At 27.0% G+C, this 23,684-nt stretch overlaps 1 protein-coding gene across 2 annotated transcripts in view; it reads left to right on the top strand.

Moving 5' to 3' along the window:
- The window catches only part of LOC136090309 (stimulated by retinoic acid gene 6 protein-like), a 113,818-nt gene that overhangs the window by 35,212 nt on the left and 54,922 nt on the right, over window positions 1-23,684 (top strand). For both annotated transcript variants that reach the window (XM_065816729.1, XM_065816728.1), the window contains exon 10: window positions 18,212-18,273. In XM_065816729.1, coding sequence (XP_065672801.1) covers window positions 18,212-18,273 — 62 coding nt within the window. The remainder of the gene's footprint in view (window positions 1-18,211; window positions 18,274-23,684) is intronic.

The following is a 23,684-nucleotide window of genomic DNA, read 5'->3' as shown; positions in this document are numbered from 1 at the left end:
ACATAATTTGATATGAAATTAACTACTAAAACACACATCCTGTTTTGTTTTTATATAAAAGCTGACCAAGTGTGAAATTGGTGCGTATTTGTTCATTAAATTTTGTATAGTTTATATAAAGTTCACTTGTATAATCTCATTAATTGGTAAAGTCTTATTGGAATTATAACAAATTAACATTTTGATATATATAAGCAAAGGTTAACAATATCTATCAGTGCAAAACATTATGCTAAAGAAGGAATCGAAAAAGGTTTAAAATATTGCTACATTAAAAACTTTCCACCAAAAACTAAGGAGGAAAAGTTATACCAAGCAAATTATCTTATTTGTTTTAAAATCAGTTTGAATATTAAAAACAAACGAATACTCACTTTGTTCAGAAACAACTTTAGTTCTAATTTTTGTGTTACTTGTTGGAATGAAATTGTGATAATCAAATTAATGTATTTTTCAAATTAATTTACATATAGTACAAGTACTAATTTTAAGTAAACACCATAATAAGAAACAAAAACACCAAACTAAAAAAAAACGTAAAACAGTACAATACTTAAACAAAAACTTTTGGAATAATGATTAAGTAAGATGTTTGATAATTTAGGACAAAATTCAAATTACTTTTATACATCTATCTAGAATAAAAGACTTTTATAAACCTAATTGAAATAATAATTATAATAATATACAGTAACAACATTGTAAATAATGCAGTAATAATAATAATAAAAACTTTAGTTATTGGTAATAATAATCAAAATAATAATATAACAAACGATAAAGATAACAATTCTATTAATAATAATAATAATAATAATAATAATAATAATAATAATAATAATAATAATAATAATAATAGTAATAATAATAATAGTAATGATAGCAATAATATTAATAGTAATAATAACAACAATAGCAACAATAATAATAATAACAATATTAAAAAATAGCAATATTTATAATAGTGAGAGTTGGAGATAGAATAGTGATATTAATTTGAGAAAAAGTTAAGAAAGAGCAAGTAGTAGTAGTAATAAATCAGTATTGAAATGAAGAAAGTAGTAGAAAAGAATTTTAGTAGAGTAGCATAGAAATTAGGAAGAATACTTGTTTAATAAAAAAATAAATACACTGTTTTTGAATTTGGAAAATGTAGGGAGAGATTTTAACTGTGAGGGGAGACTATTCCATGTGCATATGCTCTGATATTTAATTGATTCATGTCCATAACAAACAGTTCTATGTTTAGGTAAAGATAATTTGAAGCTTTTTACTGATCGAAGTTGGTAACAAGTATTTTTTTTATAAGTAAAAAAATCAGTAAATGGAGGAGGAATGGTTTTATGTTGCTGTTTCCAAACAAATAAACAGTTGGAGTGTTGAACAAGGTCTTTTAACTTAAGTATCTTTGATATGTAGTAGATGATATTTGGCTCAGAGTTAAAATGCTGAAAATAGATTATTTTTAGGGTTTTATTTTGGAGGTGAGATAATCTTTTAAGTGTTAGAGATTGGGTTTGTCCCCATATTTGACAAGCATATCTAAGATGAGACTCAAAAACCACATGATATATGTTAAGAAGCGTTTCAAGATTAAGATAATGTTGAACTTTGGCCAACATACCGTTGGACCTGCTCAGTTTAAGTGCTAAGTCTTGAAGATAGAATGCAAAACTTAAATTAGAATCAATTTTGATACCAAGATACTTATTAAAATTCACAGTATCTATTTTTTGACCACTTAATCTGAAATTCAGGTGCTTTTTAATTTTTGTTTGACTTGATTTAAAGATAATAATTTCAGTTTTTTTGGAATTAAGTGATAATTTATTAGATAGAAGCCACTGGAGTAGATTCGCTAAGTCATGGTTTATATTTTTGTTTATCTTTTTAAGTGATTTGTTTATTAAAAGCAGATTGGTGTCATCAGCAAAGTGGTAAGCAGTGGAAAACTTCAGAGAGGTATTAAGATCATTAATAAAGAGAAGGAAAAGTAATAGTCCTATTACAGACCCTTGTGGAACACCATTTGTTAATTTTATTAATTCAGATTTTATCCCATTAGTAGAAACAAATTGTGTTCTATTTTGAAGATAAGAAGAAAAGTAAATTGGAGTGTTGTGCCTCTGATACCGTAATACTCCAACTTTCTGATAAGAATGGAATGATCAACTGTATCAAAGGCTTTCTGGAGATCAACAAAAACACCACATGCAAACAATTTATTGTCAAATGCTGTTCTAATTTTTTCAGTTATATCAATTAGTGCATGAGTTGTTGAATGATTGTTTCTAAACCCATACTGATTTTTATAAAGACACTTGAATTTCTCCAGAAAGTTGTAGAGTCTATTGTGCATAGCTTTCTCAAACAGTTTGCTTATATTTGAGATAAGAGAGATTGGGCAATAATTAGAGTAATTCAGTAGAGAACCTTTTTTATGTATTGGTGTCACTTTAGCTATCTTAAGGAGATCTAGGAAAATTCCATTTCTAAATGAGTTATTCATAATTATGGATAGTGGCTTTGAGATTTGGTTTGGAATAAGTTTAAGAATAAATGTGGGAAGGCTGTTTGGGCCCAGACATTTTTTGTTTTGAAGTTTCATAATGAGACTCGATACCTCAACTTCAATCACTGGCTTAAAGAAAAAAGAACTTTCATTAGGATTTTTTAGAAAGTTTTATTAGAACAACTCCGTAACAGTCTTTAAATCAAAATTATCTTTTTCAGAAATAAAAATACTTTTAGATTTGTGTTTGTCAAATTGTTATTTTTTACATGAAAGCAACATACACACATTGGAAGATGCTGGTCCTATAGGTTTATCATTAATGGTAGTAATGGCAGAGAGTTTTCTACAACATTATGAAGAAAAAGCGTTACTACAGGCACAATATCTTACACCACCAATATGTGTAAAATCATTTAAAAGGTATGTAGATGATATCCATTCCTGTTTTATAAATGAGGCAGAATCAGAACGTTTTCTCAACTTGTTAAATAATCAACACACAAATATCAAATATACAATTGAAAAAGAAAGTGATTCACATGCAATAAATTTTCTCGATCTCTCAATAACAAATAACAAATCCGGAACATATCTTTTTAATATCTATCGCAAAGATGCAATAATTAATGTGCAAATAAAGCCGCATTCTTGTCACGATCCAAAAATAATTTATGGTGTATTTAAAGGTTTTATCCAAAGAGCTTTTGCATTATGCAGTAAAGAACACATAAATCATGAATTAAAGTTTCTAACAGAAATGTTTACAGAAAATGGTTATAACAAAAAAATACTTCAAAACATTGTTAAAAAAAAAAAAAAAAAAAGCAAAGTAATCAACAAAACAACAACAATAACATCAATAAGCTAGAACCAAATTATATTTGAAAGAGTTATTGTATATTGTAGGTCTGATGTTGATAATTTCTTTTATTCCTTTCCAAGTTCTCTTAATGCTGTTTAGGTTGTTGTTGAAAAAGGAAATATAATGCATTTTTTTGGATTGTTTAAGTAAGTTGCTTATTTTATTATAACCTAAATTTATCAAAGAGTAGATTTCTTGTATTAGTATTGTTTGATTTAACAAATTTTTTATAAATGACATTTTTGGTTGAGATGGATTTAAGAATACCAGCAGTTATCCATGGTTTAGATTTAAGTTTAATTTTTTTTTTTTTTAAACTTTGTATGGAGCATGCCTGTCTAGAACCTTTTCAAATGTATTTAAAAAACTTAACATTGCTTTATTTATATCGACGTCTTTTATTTGCACCTCCCAGTATATACTAGATATATCTTGTATAAAGGTGTCAGTATCAAAGTTTTTAAAGCATCTTCTAGAGATTTTTATATTCTTTTTTTTTGGTGTAATACCAGGAATACAGAGAAACTGGGCCATGTGGTCTGAAATAGAAACTGTTAGATTACCAGAGATTGTTTTAGGAGAATAGGAGTTTATAAAAATAATATCAATGAGAGTTTTGGTTTTTGAGGTTATACGTGTTGGATGTATAATGATTGGAAGAAGCGAGCAAGAGCATAATGTTTGGAGATAATTAGAAACAATAGAAGATTCTCTATAATTAATTAAATCCATGTTGAAATCACCCATTAATATAATGTTTTTTTTCTCATAACCTAATTTCTCAAGTAAAGATGTTAAATGGTTTGCAATGAATTGTTTTGGATTTAAAGTTGGATGATGATATATGCAGCCAATTAAAGTATTGGTTTTATGAGGGTTGATAGCTTCAACAAAAACTGATTCAAGAAATTTCGAGACATAGATTGTAAGATCATCACGAACTACATAGTTAAGATTAGAGCTTAGATAAAGAAGAGCCCCAACTTTTTTTGACTCAGTAGGGCAATGTTCAGTGTTAAATCCATTGATGGTAATATCAGTTATATTTGAGTCTTTTATATATAAATTTGATTCAGTAATTCCTATCACCATAGGGGAAGTGCTAAGAGTGCCAATAAGGCTACGGAGATTGCTGATATGTTGTGGTAAGGAAGCAATATTGAGATGAAGATATATATCAGTATCAGGATTTAAAGAATTATTGAATTCAGTAACATCAAGATATTTACAATTAATAGTTGGATTATATACATTATTCATATCTCTATATAGACTTTTTAGGTGAGCAGGAGATTCAAGAGATTTTAATAGCTTTAGTGGAAGATTCTTGCATGAAAGTGTAAGTTTAAGTTCTTGATTGGAAAGGGTACTAAATGGCATATTTTCGGAAATACAGTCAGAGCAATACCATTCTAAAGAATCATTGGAGATAATGTTATATGTATGCTTTTTGATTTGATTGCACTTTGTGTGAATCCAAGAAAAGCAGCAGTCACATTGGATGACTCTATGGTTTTTAGATACATTTTTTTTGCAAAGTTTGCAGGATTGTTTTAATATCATATTTCATAAATTAATATTTTTGAATTACATATAAGTCTATTCGAAGTTTCTAAGCATATAGAGATAATGCAAACAAAATGGTAGAGCAACAAATTAAAATTATAAAGCAAAACTGAAATGATAATGTATAGGATTTAATGGATTAGGTTTGTAGTTGTAAGTTAATTTTTATGTGTAAGATATTATTAATGTATATAGTATGTATATATACTATCTTTTTATAATAATATTTTAAACAAAGTTAAAAAGAGAAACTTTATATTATAGTCATAACTGAAAATATAAGTTCAGATAACTAAATAATATTTTGTTATATGATAGCTGTGGGTGCTTGGTAATGTTTTTGTTAAAAATCTTTGTTTGACTCCTTAGATACATATCAAAAACTTATTCCTATGATATGATATTATTTTGGTAAAAAAAAAATATTCCAGATGCTGTAAGTATGATTTGTTGTTGCTTATTGAAGGCTAGCAATTGAAGTTAGTCTTTTAACAGTCCCATTAATACCATCATAGGGTGATTTACCATGACTTGTTGCAAAGAAATACCATGTACATTTTGTAGCAAAATCTTGCTCATGGTGGCATATATTTATAAAATGCTCACAATTTTGTACTGCCCAGCACACCCATCTGAAAAGTAATTAACAGTTTCTATTTGATGAGAAGTATTGCTTTTAATATGTTCCATTGTTAACTTCATTGCATGATATACCATATCTACATCATGCAGTAAATTATCTGAGATAAAACATATTGATACACATTTGAGGACATTATTTACTTTATAATAAACTAATGTAGGATGCAATGTTGCTTGAATTTTGTTACAGTGAAAAATTTGTACTTTATCTTGTACAACAAACTCATAATTTTCTGAAAAAACACAAAAAACAATGACCTCAGTACTACTTAACTCATTTTCTAATTTCTATAAAAAATCAGCAATGTAAGAATGTTTTGCAATGTAAGAATGAACAGTAAGTTTTTGTAACTTATTTATTAAAGTATTAATTAAGCTACTTGATTTTTGTTAGACTTACCAGCTCAGATCGGTCTGTTGTCTTCCATTGTTTGTAATTTATACAATAACCATGATCTTCATCAATATCTTCTTGAGAGTAGAACTCATTTTCAAGATGTCTTAATATAGAATCTTCTGGACACAACGGGCAACAGTGTAACATGCGATTCTTGTTAGCCCTACTACAAAAAAATCAATAAGTTCATGATAAACCTTTGACTGCACTAATTATTAACCAGATGCTCACACTAATGCACCATTTTAGACAATTTGAGTAAAAGTGAGAAAAACAAGTCTTTATATCAGGATAACTGGTTTTAAACTTAGCATTCAGTAAATGGACATACGTACAAATGCGATATTTCCTTTCCTTTTAATTTTTTCAGGGAAAGGTAATATACCATTTTTCAGCAGCAGTTTGTATGATATTTGCACCATATAATTAGTAACACTAAATTTTTTTTCTAGACATTTTTTAGACCAAGGTTTTCGAATTAGTAATAATTAATTTTTCTTATTCCATTTGAAAGTTAACATTATTTCTTTAATTTTTGCTATAAGTATATTCATATTATTTGCTTTACATTTAACTTCCTTAAACAATTTACTGAAGGAATCTTCTTGGTTTAACTGATCAGGATCTTTATTTAAAGTCTATGAAAAATATAACTTTACTGTTTTTTGAACATGTAATGGTATCTTTTTACTGAGAGCATTTCTTGAGTGACTATTCACGCATGCGTTTTGAGAGACCTTATGTTCATAGCTGTCAAAAAAGAATTTAGATCTAAGAAGTTCATTATCTTCATCTTCATAAATTTGGCTGCAAGACGGTTTTCCTGGTCCATCATCCTTAAATGACATCAATTTAATTATACATTATGGACATATCTTTTCTTTATTATACAACTTTCTTTATTTATTAATCCAATTGAACATCTTTCTTTATCATTAATATTTTTATATTATTTTTGAGTTCTGTAAGAAATATTTTTAAAATAATTATTTGAAGGTTTATAAATAGAAAATCCTTCAATAAACATGAAGGTTATATAAAGTGAAGATCTTTAATGTGAAATGCAAACAAGTTTTTATATTAGAACTGTACCTGAAATTCTAAAATCTTTTTAGGAAAAATGCAAAAAATAAATGTATATAACTTTATTTTCATTATTAAATAACAATTTTCCTTAGATTTTTTTTACAAAACTTTAAATGCAAATAAATCAGATTCAAAGAAGAAAACCGAAAATCTCTGCAGTTTTTTTGTAATAAGGAATTTGTTATATATAGAACTATAAAAACAGTTTTCAGAATCAAATCTTTTAGGCATCTCAAGATATACTTTTTTTGTACAGGGCATCAAAAAACATATAAAAAGTGTTACACCATTTTGAATTTGAATTTTCATAAAGAAGCTTTAATTTTTTAGTGTTTTAGGTATCATTTTTAAGTTCCTCCTTCTAGTAAATAGTAAGGTACAAATTTTCAACAGTATTGAGCAAGTATTTCATAAAATAAAGCTAATTGTGTAATGTAACTAGCTTAAAAAGTAAACGGACTCCGTAAGGGGTCAGACACTTAAGTTTGGAGTAAAGTTTTCTTTCATTAATATGAGCTTGTATTCCGAAAATCATCAAAATCTGAAATGGCATGGTGTCGAGCATAAATTGAATTGAGCTGGAATGACCCAACATTAAATTATGAAACTTAACAGTATTATGTAAAAGGCATACTAAAAAGTAGTAAAAATGTATCTTATATGTCAGAAAGTTTGTTGTGATCTATTTGATACTCAAACAAAGTAAATCAAAGTCAGGGTGAACAGGATGATGAGGATTTTGTAATATCATCATTCAAATTAAAAAGACAGGAGATCAACATAGTTCTCCAAAATTTTAATATACCTTTTCTAAAATCTCATTCAAAATCATCAAAAAAAAAAAGCAAAAAGTTGCACACAGTGAAATGATAAATAATATAACTTAAAAAATTGAAAGTCACCGAAACTTTCAGGCTGAAAGTTGCTCAGTGAAAAACTAAGAATGTATGCTTGCATAGTGTGATATTTGTCCTGTTAAAGAACTACTCATCATGATCTTTTTAGTTATTGGGCCCTAAAATTGGTCATATAAACTAGTTATTTTATTAATTTTTAAGCATGTTTCCTTCATTTTTCAGCTTTATAAGTACATTTATTGAGTTCTGCATCCAAAAAAGCATTGTTAATGATTATTTTTATATTTCCGTCATAATTATTTCTTATTTTATTAAGAAAGACATTTTTTTTAAGTCATGAAAAACAGGCAAAGTTAGACATTTTAAAAAACTATAATAAAAAATTGCATTCAAAAATTCAAATAAAAATGTTTAGTAGATGATCAGGTATGGCAATTTTAATATAAAGTCAATATTAAAATTGCCTCGTCTCGTTAACTACTAAACATTTTTACTTGAATTTTTGAATGCAATGTTTTATTATAAATAAAAATCATGTATCAAATTATGAAACAAAAATGACTCATGGTTATGAATAGACTGGGTGAGTTGATGCAGAATTACCCCTTTATATTACTCTTTTTGTTATATTTAAATATATAATGGCAAATTTATTTTGACCACAAAAGCGAAGTTGCCAAAAATAGTAGTAGTAAACTTTCTCATTTAATGCTGTTTTCTATTTAAAAATTGTTTGCTTTTTTTTTTTATTTCCTTATGCATTGGTTTTATCATAAGTTAAAAAACTCCATTAATCAAATAAAAAATGATTGCACATTTGTGGTCTATGCTGATACCAAAGCCTATGATTACAATGATACCAATAATTAAAATGTTCAAAAATATAATAATTAAATCATATTTCTTTTTTCTCAGAAATTATTTAAGTAAAGCCATAAAAATGTTGAAAAAATATTTCTTTCAAGTGTTTTTTTTGACACTTATAAAATGTTGTTCAAGATTTAAGCTTCTCATTTATTCCAGCGACACATCTCAGTAATTGAACAAAAAAAACATTTCGGGATTTCATCATTTAATTATTGAAATATTTGAAAAAATGTTAACATAAAAATTTAGAAAAAATATATAAAGATTACTAATGATGTATGATAATAATAACATTGTGGTATAATATGCTATTAATCAATAAAAGTGAAACAAAATGATGAATGAAATCAGAAATTAGGTTCTATATTTTACTTTTAGCATGAAAGCCTTAAAAACAATTCTCCCACATTTTTTTACATTTCTTGCAATAAATAACATTACGTTTGTAATGTGGCTTATTGCTAATGCGGATTAGCGATTCTTACTTATTAGATTAGTAGTAAGCATGCAAACTGCACTTTCTTCTAGGATTTTTCTAGAAGTATTTCCCTGTCAATCTGGTAGCATCCAAAACATCAATTGCTGATACAGTATTTTATTCCAAACTCGGATTACCTGTCTTGTACTTTAAGGTAAAGATAGCATTGAACCACTTCATGAACTAACATTTCCCTATATTTTTTATGGGCTTATTTCTTCTTCTCAAATTCAGGAAACATAATTATAATAGCATACTGTTTACAATAGTCATGTTTAAATATTCTATAAAAGACTTTTCGTGCAATTTCACTGATTTGCGATTCAAACCATAGTATGATAACTGTCAAATAGTTTTACAATAGGTCAAATACCAATCAATGTGAAAATGTCAAATACATTCAAATGTGTTGGCTCCACCATCAAATAGATCTGGAACTTTAAGCAATCGGACAGTTCAACATCACAGCATACACTTCACCATCTTTATCTTAAGTTTTACAGTAGGTCAAGTACCAATATATAAAGGTAAAGAAACAAAAACTTAGATCTAAAGGCAGCCAGCTATCTCTTGAACAGGGCTCTTCCGAGATAAGTCGCACAGAAACAGGGTCTTCATTATAGTGGAGTGATTTAAAAAAAATTTAAATTATTTGATTTGTCTGAGTATGTTAATAAAAAGTATCTGTTAATAAAAAATAATCTTTTTTTTTGAATTTAGATAAGTTCTTCAGGTTCCTTTTTGTCCTGAAAATCCAATTTTTGCCTAAAATAGAATAAAAGCTTTATCTCTTGTTAAGTCATATGTGTGTGAGCAAAATATAGGTAAAATGAGAATAAATGCAAAAATTCCCTTTTAACCTATGTATCTATATATTGTTCAATCCATGTATCAATTCATCAATCCATGTATCAGTTCATCAATCCATATAATCCATTGTTACCTTATTCTCTTATAATATTATCTTACCTTATTGTGAGTGACAAGCATTCTAAATACTGTGTAGTGATGACTATAAGGTGCTGGCTGTAAGGGATGAGTGTAGTGATGACTATATGGGCATCTCAATTCTTTGATTTTTCAATAATCAAGCAAACCATTTTTAGTTGTAATGTATGTAAAATCCTTTTCAATAACCAAAATTTAGTTGTAATGTATGAAATGTTTAGTTGTAATGTATGTAATGTTTAGTTGTAATTTATTGTAAATTTAGTTGTAATGTATGTAAAATCCTTTATTTTACATAATCCTTTCAATTATTTAATTAAAAAAATATTCTGATGATTTTATTTTTTATAATTTTTAAATTTCTTCATAAAAAACAATTTTATATGATAATAACAAATTCTTTTGTTTATTCCATATTAAGGTTTTTTGAAAGAAAATGTAAAATTATAATATAAGTAGCTCATAAAACCTTTAAAATGTTTATTGTATGCAAGCATAAATTAGATGTCCAGTCAGGCCTCTCATAAATAGCAGACCAACCTAAATAAAATATTTAATAAATATTGTTCTTGGTTTCTTTTTTATCTCAATATTATAACATTTTTATTACAGTTAATGTAGTGGTATTTGGTGTAATTCAAGTTAGTAGATACGCCTTATCTATGAGCAATCAATTAACAATAAAATCTTTAGCTACATGTGACGCAAAAATTAAAAAAAAAAAGAAGGTTAAAATAACTATTTTATACACCTTTCTATTTCTTTTATTTTTAAAAAGAAGGAACATTTATTTTGTGTTCTATTAAAAATTTTTATAAATAAAGGTTTAGAAATTAATTTTCTAAAAAGTTAAATTGTATCAAAGGTTTATTAAACTAACAAGTATAGGAACATTAAAATAAACCTATATTTTTCTGATACTCAACCCCTTGGAGCAATCTGAAAAAGTTATAAAAAAAAAAAAAAATTGAAAAAAAAAGCTTATCTTACTAATATGCATTAAGTTGGGCTTATTTTGAAAAAAATTAAAATTTTTTTTTGGCTATGAAAATTGGTTTAACTTATTCTGCATTTTCACTACTTTTATCCAAAGAATCTACAAAACACTCATCATCACTTGTTTCTTTTTGTGGAGTCAAGTACTGCTTCCAGGACCTCTTGTAAACGCAAATTTCAATGTTTAGAAGTATTATGAATGTTCTTTCCACATCCACTGCATCTTGGTTTGTCAGCCATTTTATTTTTCTATTTTATGAACTTTGAAAGTTAAAACTCAATGTTTACAAGTGTCTAAATTGATCAGGTTTGTTTGATATCATTTCCGTGCATTTTCAGGATTTTTTACTCAAAATTTGAAGTAAATCCAGTGAACCATTGGCAATATATTCCAATTTCCTTTTGGGGGTCTGTTTTCAGACCACCAGGTGGGCAAAAGATTAAACTCATATATAGATTTTAAATTGACTAATTCTTCTTGTTACAAGTTCCGTTTATTTGCAATTTTGTTGTTGAAGAATGTCTTTAATTGCGATGTTTTAATACTTCTCTAATGATCATAATGTGTCATCCCAACCCAATTATAAGGAGGAATTATTGTTGTTCTTTTTTGAATTTTATTTTGAGTTCTTTTGCATCATTCTTTAAATATCAATTTCATACAGATATAAACACCTCTATTTGAGACCTAAATTACAAAATTATAAAATGATTAGGCATTTCCAAAGAATTTCTGTTGAAATCAGTTGTATTTAATTCATTGGACTTGTTTATATTGTCATAATATTTTGTATTTGAATTTCTGTGGTTGCTATGCATAATTTTGCATTTTATTCATGTTAATAATCATTAATAATTTGATATTTTGATGTCAACTAAGTAATTTTGTCAATATCTAAGTGCATTTGATTTTATTAAAAAACATAGGTAAAAGTGTAATGTTGTTTACCATAATTCACTTCTAAAGTGTCTTCGACTATTTTGGTCTTCCTTTTCAACAATCAATTCACGTTTCAACAATCAATTCATATTTGTTTAAGAAAACATTGATCAGGGGTTTCAGCTAATCTTTGCAAAGGATCATGGACAATTAAAGTATGAACTGTTGAGTTCTCATAATTTTTATGAACTCTTTTTTATAAATATAAAAAAAGATAAACAAAATAGACACTCTACTTTTTTTGTCTTTGGTGGCAAATAGAATTTGATAATGTCTCAATCATTTTTTGATTGACCACATTTCCAGTTTTTTCCTTCTTTTTTAAAAATGCTATACTGATAAAGTAAAAACATTGAAATTTATTTTGCTATTTAAATATTTTTCTTGCCACTGTGAATGTGAATATTTCAGATCATTTTTCTTCAGACATTTCTCATTTTCTGGCCATTCATCATTTAAAAAATTAGCTTTTATAAAAATCAAAAATTATTCAGTGTGAATCAAAATCAAAATTTTTTAACTTGATGACTTTTTCAGAATGTTTTTATTTAATTAATGTTTTTTTTTTAAATTTAATTAAACAAAGTACTTTTGTAATATCTTAATTATCTGATATTTTTATGAACTCTAGTATGACCTCAAAATCATGATGAGCTACTGTGCTAAGCTGTTTTTATTTAAAACAAGGCCTGAAATAGCTAACATTTAAATCAAAATGAAAATTAAATAGTAAATACGCATATTTAATGCTTATATTTTAGTTCAAGTAGTTATAGAAAAAAACTAATTGAATATATACATAATATATTATGTTATTAGAATATATTATGAATAGAACTATTTGAATAGAAATCGTAAGCATTTAATAGGTGTAATTACTTATGATTTTAATTTTGGAAATATTTGCAAATATTGATCAAACAATATTATATTATATAATTATTATAAATATTATATTATATATAGATATATATAATCTATTATTATATATAGACATAACTATTCGAATAGAAGATGTAAGCATTTAATAGGTGTAATTACTATGATTTTAATTTTGCAAATACTACCCTATTTGTAACTATTGATCAAAAAATTGTTTCTATTAATGAACATTTAATAACTACTAAAATTAAAATTACTTAAATATAGTTACTAAATGTTTAAAATAACTTAAATCATTTTCAATAAATATTTATAAATAAGAAAGTATTTGCAACTTGAACATTTATTAAAACCTAATATAAAATAGTTTTTCTTTGCATAACTAAAAAAGCATGTTTACGTCTACTGCAAAATTTATGTATTCAAAGAAATGCCTTTTAAAACAAGACACTATTTTAAAACAACTCATTAACTTCTGATAAAACTAAAGATAAACACAAACAAAGTGATATTTAAAAATCATTGCAATGGCACCAGTTTTAACTGGGTGAGGACTTATCTGACTCTTTATCACTATCATTAGTTGAGAGATTGTATGATACTGATGTAGATGGATTTTTTTCGGTAATTTTTTTCTCTTTTTTTTACTTTCTACTTGTAGATAATAGAATTGTTTAATTTCAGCTGACAATTATACTCCATTAGCTTTTGTGATATCAAACAGTTCGTCTAATGAGACGTACAATACAATTATGCAACCCTCTATGTCATATAACTGTATAAACATATACAGATATTTATATATTTAAGTATATGCATATATTTATGTATATATATTTTTATTTTTTAACATCTTCGCTTCCAACAAGGCTGCAAGCAACCACTAATTAGAGTTGGAAATTGCTGGAAGAGAAAAGATGAAGATTGTAGAGCAAGATAACGATTGACAGACGACTTAAAGGATTACAAATTATATGAATCAGGAAAGCAAGATGAAGAAAGCGAATTCCAAAGAACTGATGTTCTTGGAATTCACTTTCTTCATCTAGAGGAATAAGAGTTTTTGGAGCATTTAGGAACAATCACAGAAAAAGGATGAGACTTAATTGAATGATGAGTAACACAAGAATAAATTTTAGTAGATGGCACAAGAGACCCTAACTCTTTAGAGCAGTGCCCATTATAGTATCTGTAGAAAGAGAAAGAGAAGCAACATTATGATGATGTGATAAAGGTTGGAGGTTGGCTGCAAAAGCAGGTCCAACTATGTTTACAATGCATTTTTACACCTTGTCTAGAAGAGAAAGGGCATCAATAGAAGATTCGCCCCAGATATGGCAACAGTATTCCATACAAGGACGGATTTGAGATTTATAAAGATAAAGATAAGAATCCGGAGTAAAAAAGTGTCAAGCACGATAAAGAGATGCAACCTTAGCAGATGCTAATTTTGCAATCGATTTGATATATGGTTTCCAAGAAAGATCAGAAGTAAGAGTTAAACCTACAAGATAAAGAGTAGATGACTCATCAAGTACATTACCATTCATAAATATAGGAAGATCTAAATTATTGCAATAATGATTGGCTGAAAAAAATTAGGTTTTATCTGAATTAAAGCATTTTCCTTAAGGAGTGGAAAAACTTGATGTTTTGCCTGTCTCAAAAAGGAGCGTTATTTGCAAGTGGCATTGCCGCTTCAATGAAACAGAGAGAAAAAGTAATATTAGAAAATAAGATTTTTTTGGCAGCTGTTTATGTAGACCCAATGCATCGGATACTTCTTGATGATCAGCAGCTGACTAAAGGAAAAGAAGCTCTGTTTGAAATAGCTGTAAGAATGAACAAGTTACAGAACTGTCAGGAACAAGAAGAATTGGGTCATACTGTCACATCTTCAACATCATCTACTGATGAAGATTTTGATTTTGAGAAATATTTGGACCATAAAGACCGTACAAAGCGTTCCCACATAGAAAAAAAATCATCCCTATCAGAGAAGACTGCCAGTAAATTTCAACTCAGTTTTTCATGTGCATTAAAAGTAGTGGAACAATTTGACCGTTCATCAAAAGTAACAGTACTGCAAGCAATTGATATGTATCCTGAAATGGTCAGAGAAGTTGCCCGAGTAGTTACTGCCTTGCCACCAACTCAAGTTAGTGTGAAGAGGTTGTTCTCTGCGCTAAAAATAATAAGATCAGATTTGAGGACATCCATGAAAGAAGATCTGATGGAGGCAATAATATTTCTGAAGACAAATTCATAATTTTATTAGTGACTGCATAAGAGGTTATTGTAGATCTATTTACAAAAGTTCAGAAAATTTTTTTGTTCAGAAATTGTTTTCTAATAAATATTGTTTAAAGCACTAAGTGGTCGGATTATTTATATTATAGCGATGAAATAGGCAATCTTAACATTTTAACGCAGTAAATTTGTTTTTACAAATTGGTGACTTTTGGAGGAGTCGGAGTCGGGAGTCGGAGTCGGTCCATGATAAGTCGGAGTCCGAACAGCGGTTTACCGACTCCGCAGCCCTGTTAGATACAGAAGCTGGAGTGATTCGAATGTCAAGCAATAGATCATCAAGTTTAACAGCTCTATCAAGTAGAACTCAACTAGTGGAATCAAGAGATGATATCGATGTAAAGTTTTTAGCAATCAATTCAGCTTTGTCTTTAGGTGAAGTGACAAATTCTGAACCATACAAAAGAGGTGGAATTACAGATTTGCCCTTATTATTGATACTATTAAAGGTTATTAAAGATTAATTGGTAGAACATACAAAGAGTGACACTATATCAACTCAGTTATCCTCAATAGACAGCATTCTTCTTCATTTTCTGTAACTTCTGGGTTAACTTCTGTAACTTCCTCAAGGTTCTATCCTTGGCTCTATACTTTTTATTATTTACATTAAAAATCTCCCAGCAATTCTAACATCTAAGTCGGCATTATATGCTGATGATACAACCATTTATTCTTGTCTTGATAAGCAGCCAATACTCTCTCATTGCTTGGAAGGAACATTTGAGCTTGAAAAGAATCTCAATTCTGCTACAGCATGGCACTCTCAGGGGCTGGTAAACTTAAACTCAAAAATAAAACTCAATCTAGATCTTCCTATAGTTATGAACAGTAATGTACTCGATGAGTCATCTACCCTTCGTCTTCTAGGATTAACTCTTCCTTTTGATCCTTCCTGGAAACCATATATCAAATCGAATGCAAAATTAGCACATGATAAGTTTGCATCTCTTTATCATGCTCACTACTTTCTTACTCTGGATCCTATTCTTTATCTTTAAAAATCTCAAAGTCAACCTCATATGGAATACTGCTGCTATATCTGGAGCAGATCTTCAAATGATGCCCTTTCTCTTTTAGACAAGATGCAAAAATGCATTGTAAACATGGTTGGACCTGCTATTGCAGCCAACCTTCAACCATTGTCACATTGTCATGATGTTGCTTTTCTTTCTCTTATATAAATACTATAATAGATGCTGTTTTAAAGAGCTAGTGTCTCTTGTGCCATCTACTAAAATTCATTCTTGTATTACTTGTCATTCAATTAAATCTTGTCCTTTTACTTTGGCTGTTCCTAATTGCTCCAAAAATTTTTATTCATCTAGTTTTTTTCCTCAAACATTTCTTTGGAATTTGCTCCCTTTATCTTGTTTTCCTGATTCATACAGTTTCTTATCTTTTAAGTTATTTGTTAATTGTCATCTTGATTTGTAAACTTCATCCAATAACTTCCAAATCTATTGGTTGCTTGCAGTCTTGTTGGAAATAAATAATGTTAAAAAAAATGTTGTTTTTAGTTAATATCTTAATAATTAAGTTTAAATTAGTAAATTTAAAATGTCTTTTTTCATTACACATGAAAAAGACACTTTATTTTTTTTTTGTTAATAAATTTTTCTTAAATATCTTAATGGTTGTTCTTGATAGCTTTTGAAGATAATATATATTTTTTTGTATTTAGACTTGAAATTTAGCTTTGTAATTTAAATTATTTTATTTATTTTATTATGTTATTTATACTATTTCATTATTATCATTATTTTCATTATTCCATTCACTTATATATAACATTTATAAGTGTTATATATTTTGAGTTAAATTTATTTTTAAAAAATTACATTTTTTAAATAAGTTTTTTTTAAACTAGTATTTTAAGATAAATTAAAAAAAGTTGAAAAGACTTCTTTTTAAAATGTTAATAACCTCAATTTTGTTACAGAAAATTAATAATGCGGAAGATGTCCAATTAAAGATTTAGACAAATTCCCGAAGGAAAAGCTTTAAAAAGTAATATATCAAGGCAACCTAAGTACAAGTTGTATAAAATCCAACAGTGTGGCAAAGACTTTATGCCTCCACTGTATATTGCAAAACTTTTCTTGTAATAATTTTCTGTAACTTTCTGTTTCTAAAAAAGAAATCTTGAGCCAACATATCTATTTCATAAACAAACCAATCTCTATGGGAGGTGGTAATGGGAGCTAAAAATATATTTATTAAGCCAGCTAAAAATAATAATTTATAAGTAAATAGAAAAAAAAGAGATCATAATATCTAAAATAACTACTCATATTAGTTAATAATTTTAAATAAGTTTTACCTGTAAAGTACGGGTCTGGTTGGTCTTTAGTAACATAAAAACTAATCACTGACATAGAAAAATGCACTATATAATGTATATAATAAATATATAATGAAATAAACAAAAAACAATTTTTATAACACATTTATTAACAATTTAACAAAACGATAATTGTATTTATTTATCTTATTGCATAAATACATCATTTGAAAAATCTAAAAAAAGTAGTTGAATTATGAAATGCTATATAAAAATATTATATTAAAGAAAAAAATAAAAACATAATAAATCAAAAACCGATTTACTTGTTTTTGGCAACCTGTCATCATTTTGATGTGTGAGTTAGGTTGTGAAAGGGCAAAGGGGACGCCCATATAGTACTTACGTCAAAAATTTAGGATTATAGTAGTAGTATAGTAGATTATAGTAGATTATGATTTAGTTCCCATTTTTGAGTTTCAAATAAAATAAAAAAATATTTAACAATTGATATATTCAATTCAATTATAAATATTTTTTATGATATACTTTTATCTTCATTTATAAATTTTCAATTTTAGATGTGATGGCAATAATCTATCAAAGTTTAAATTTAGTTCACTAATTCGTGATAACAATCCAGGTAAAATTTTGTAAAGGTAATGTGCGATAATGTAATAGTAGTAGGTTGAGTGATGTGATATGTGATAAGGTTTGTTAGTTTTTAAGTATTTAAACTTATTTTCAGCTAAATAGATAATTAAGTAATATTTAAATCATATTATTCCATCAATTGCAAAACTGTATTTTATTTTTGGCTCCTAGCATTACTTGATCCAAACCTGTTTAAACAGATTAGGCATCAAACAAACTCTGAAAAAAACAACCATGTAGTTCTCTCATTCACTTCATTCATTCAGTGTCTTTGTAGGTGTTATTATTTCCACTTGTATAAAATTTTTAAATTATGTTGTCATGGGACTCGAATATTAATTGCATCTTCATAAAATTAATTTGCATTGTGTGTGATATTATCAAACTTTCTAATTACATATTTCAAATAATATGTAAAATTGATAGTTTCTCCTGCTGTAAATAATGTAAATCAGCATGATGAATGTCAGTGGTAGAACCTTGTATTATAATTGCTGGACATTGCTCAACAGTTGGTGCAATCTATTTGGGATTGAAGCGTGAGTTTTGAGTCTATCAATTATTAATTTTGTTTGCTTTAATTTTAATCTAGATTGCTCTTACTCTTGGGTGCTTGATTCAAGGAAGGAAAGGGGGATAAAAGGAGGGATAGGAATTTTAGTTCAGATATAGTAAATGGCGGGTTATCAATCAAAGGGAGGCTAAGAATTTGTTACACAACAGAATAAAACAGTTTTAATTGTAGTGTAGCTTGAAGTCAAATGCATGATGTTTTAACAGCTATTTATCATAATTTCAATAGGATTTAACATGCTTATATAAGTTTTATACTGCACAGTGGACCAGGTGGTGGACAAAAGTTAAAATAAAATACTTTTTCAAAAATTACATTATATACCATTTTATAACTTAAACATTCAACTTTTATAAAATGCATTTATTATTGTATAATTATCATGTCATATGCTTCTAAGCTGCAGAATATAAAGCTTTTTTTTTTTTAAATAAAATATTTAAAAAATTTTTTTTCAATTTGAAATTTTTTTTTGTGTTGCTAATAAGCATAAAAAAGTTGTTAAATTTAAAAATGTCTCTTTTTATTGCATAGTTTAATAAAATCAAATACTATTAAGTACTAACACTATTTTGCAAGTAAGTTATATCAAATAAAATGCTTTCAAATGAGGGCATATTTAAACACTCTTTTTAATGAAAGTTTCACTTATGTAATCGAATACTTTTGAGGTCCAAAGTGGTCCAATAATGTGAGACTTGAAATATATTGTTATCAGTATAAATTTGGTATAAAATTTGCAGACTTCCGCATGGTTGATAATAATGATTTTTATTACTTTTTATTTTGATTTTTAATCAGTTTTTTTTTTTTGGTTTTGAGATAAAAGTTAATAAACAGGGGTTGGGATGGAGATTGGTAATAAGCTTGGGGTTGATAGTTAAAATTTCCATAAATTAATAATTATCCTTTCTCGGATATTAGGCACCTAAGAGAAAACACTCAGTGTGTTTGAGGTTCAAATTCTTCTGTCAATCTTTTTTCTTTTTAACAGTATTCTTTGTTCTCTGGTAACTCTTAACTTAAATAGTGTTTGCTTGCAGCCTTGTTGGAAGTAAATTAAAATAAAAAAACTTTGTTAAGACTTTGTTGAGAAAGTTTTTTTCTTAAATATGTCATTTAAGAAAAAAACTTTCTCAACAAAGGATAAATTTTCAGCATTTTTTACGAAGATTTCTGTTAAATAGTATATATAATGTTACATAGTGTTATATTCTGTTACATAATGTATATAATTTGTGCATAATCCTACTTCATTGGAAAACCTTTTGCCTCAACATCAGGATTACATCTATGTGGCATTGAATCAACCAAATTAATTAAAATATCAATTGGTATTTCCTCCCAAGTGCGCCTAATCAACTTAAACAAATCATACTGATTAGATGGTTTCTGAACACTAATTTTTCTCTCAATATGTTCCCAAAGATGTTCGATTGGTTTCAGGTCCGGATGTTGTGACGGCCATTCCAAGATACAAACTTTTTTTTAAGCCAAAAATTGACTGCTTAAGACAAAAAGTGATTAGCTTGGAGGTGTGTTTTGGATCATTGTTGTGTTGGAAAGTCCAACCAACACAACATTTTATCTTATGCATGTGGCAGCATTATATCTTTGATTATTCATTTATACATGTTTTGATCCATAATGCCTTGAACTCGATAGATTGGACCTACTCCATCACGGCTAAAACATGACCAAACCATTACTGAAATACCACCATGTTTTACTTTAGGAACTTGGTACTTAACATCATTTTAAAGACCTATTGGATGTCGAATTTATTTAATACCATCAGAACCAAACATATTAAACTTTGACTCATCACTCCATAGTATTTTCGACCATTGGTTTGCCGTCCAATTTAGATGTTCTTTAGCAAATTTTAACCACTAAACGATTTACGATTTTTTGCAAAAACAAAAGGTTTTTTAACAGGACGTTGGCCAAAAAGGTTGTTTTGTCTTAAGCGGTGCTTTACTTTTGAATAAGAGCAAGAAAACTGATGTGACTGTTTTTTCTCTATGAATTTCTTTAGCACTCTTGCGCGGATCTGCCTTTGACGATCTTACTACAAAATTATCTTGGCAAAAAGTTGTTGATTTTGGGCGTCCTGACTTTGTTGAAACTTGGAAATGACTGAGTTGTTGAAAAACTTTTAATGTATAACCAACTGTTGATCGCAAAATGTTCATATCTATTGAAATTTGTGGCACAGTCTTACCGTTACTAGATTACCGTTATTAGATTCACTGCTTCGCTTAAATATTTATTATGTCCCATTGCAAATTATTGATCATTGAATGTTTAAATTTAAAGTGGTTTCTAAATGACCATGCCATAATATTACGCAAACTAAAAGTGGTTTCCAAATGTCCATGGCGTAATACTACGGTTTTATGTATTTCCTTCTTGTTCATCAGTAGTTATACGTCTAATCGTCACAAAATTTATTACTACATAATTACATTTTTTTTTCAATAATTCTCTTTTAAACGTGTTCACTTTAATTTTAAATATGGTTGATAAGGAAGTTTTTTTGATAAGAAAAAACATTATCATAAAAGCAAACATTTTTTGACGAACAGGTAAAAAGTTTATATGATGAATGAATAATGAAAATTATAATAAAAGATTAATGCTCAGAGAAGATGTGTGATATGTTACAAACACAAAATTCGAAATGATTCAAGATATAAATGTGTAGGACTTTGTGCAGCACGGGACTGTTAAAGGGTTAAAGGATAAAAAACCAGATCACAATGTAGAAATATAAATTGATAAAAGTTTATATCAAGTTTATAAAAGTTTATATATTTTGTCTTTGTTTTTAGTAAATGATTAGAAGCAATTAGTTCCATGAAGTTGTTCAATGAAATAAATATAGTAAAAACTGTTTATACATTCTTTTTAATATTAAGCCAGAGAAAAAACAGCTTTTTGCAAGTTATTTGTGTGATAACCATTTTGCCTATAAAAAGCCATAATGTAAAATAGCAAAGCAAGTGATAACACTTGCTTTGCTATTTTACATTATGGCTTTTTATAGGTAACTATATCCTAAACTTAAAAAGCTATTATAGAAAAATACATTTATCTTATCACACAAGCATTCCATAAAAAAAAAGTAAGTGCAACATGTAAAAGATAAAAATGATAATTGCCAAGGTGTTTCTTACTTACTAAAAATAATGTTGCTGATAATATAGGTTCAATAGCTAAAGAAAATAGGAGATATAACAATAGAGTTCAATAAATCAAACAATAACACTATATATATATATATATATATATATATATATATATATATATATATATATATATATATATATATATATATATATATATATATATATATATATATATATATATATATATATATATATATATATTATATATATATATATATATATATATATATAAATAGAAGAAAACTTTTAATTTAAAATGCAGTAACTTAATGTTATAACAAAAACAGTAACTTTATTACTGTTTTTATCATAACAGTATGATTTAAACAGTCTGATTTTTACTTAGTTTTTAGAGAATTATATTAAAAATTATCAGTAATGAAACTAATTATCAATCAAATAAAACTAATCAAAAATCAATAATCATTTTTATTAACAGATATTAACAAAGATTTATTAACAATGTCTCAGTTATAAAAATTTTTATGCTTTTCTAAAACAAGATGAAACACATTATAATACTATTATGTCATGTCAATGTTATGAAACAACTGGCTTTCCAGTGGTAAAATCTAGCTTTCAAGTAACAAAGTCCTTCTTCCCAGTAACAAAAAAGGGTTCCTTAGTAATAAACACTGATTTTTCACAGTATCAAAAACAGGTTTTTATAATAATTATAAAATAACAGTATTTGTATAATGATTTAGAAATTCATAAGTACATAAAATTTTAATAGTTTTTCAAAAATAAAAAACAACATAGATCTTTTATAAAAGCACTCAGTAAAAAAACAGTAGTAGTTGAATAGTAATTATGAAATTGTGATTGAAATTAATTGTACTTTTTCTGATAAATACATATTTATATCAGGAAGAACAATAAAAAAAAAACACTAAAAAACAAAGAGTTGTATTTATATACAGGCCTTGTTTTAAAGCGTTAAGCGTAGAGCGATTTACGCACGTCTTGAGCGATTTTTACATAAGCAGTAAGCGATTTCGGTTAAGGATCATTCCAGTAGAATTCAACAATTTTTCATCTAAATTTGGTGCATTCCAAGTTGGTGGCACTATGTCACAGATTTTACTCTTCTTTTGAAATTATGCTAATAATAATAAAGTATGAAAAATCTGAAAATTTCAATGTATTTGCATTATTCATTACTAAATTATAGGCATTAAAAGATTTGCGTGGAAGCCTACTTTTTAAAAAACTGTATTTTTGGCATTTTAATACATTTATAACTTTTTTCTGTGATATAATAAATGCATTTTTTTTATTTAGGAAGTAAATGTAACTTAGTCTCAATAAAAAACAAGGTACAGCTTATTTATTTGATTTCAGAAAAAAAATATCAGCACACAAAAAATGTTATTTTTAAGTAGTATTTAAGTTGAAAAAAATACTGCTTTTATGCCATTATAACTTTTTTCTGATGTATAATAAATACTTTTAGAACTATAATCTTTACCAAAAAAGTAAAATTAAAATTTAAAAAATCTTCATTTATTGTTATTTTAATTGTTATTGTAACAGAAAAAGTATATACATGGTTAAAAATTACCAATGATGGAAATCGACAAATTTTGGGCTTAATTAAAATAGTCATTAAAATTTACTGATACCTTGTACCAA

Source organism: Hydra vulgaris, chromosome 13 (genome assembly GCF_038396675.1).
Source record: "Hydra vulgaris chromosome 13, alternate assembly HydraT2T_AEP".
Lineage (NCBI taxonomy): Eukaryota > Metazoa > Cnidaria > Hydrozoa > Anthoathecata > Hydridae > Hydra > Hydra vulgaris.
The sequence above is the reverse complement of the archived record's forward strand: the minus strand, read 5'-3'. Positions and strand labels throughout refer to the sequence as shown.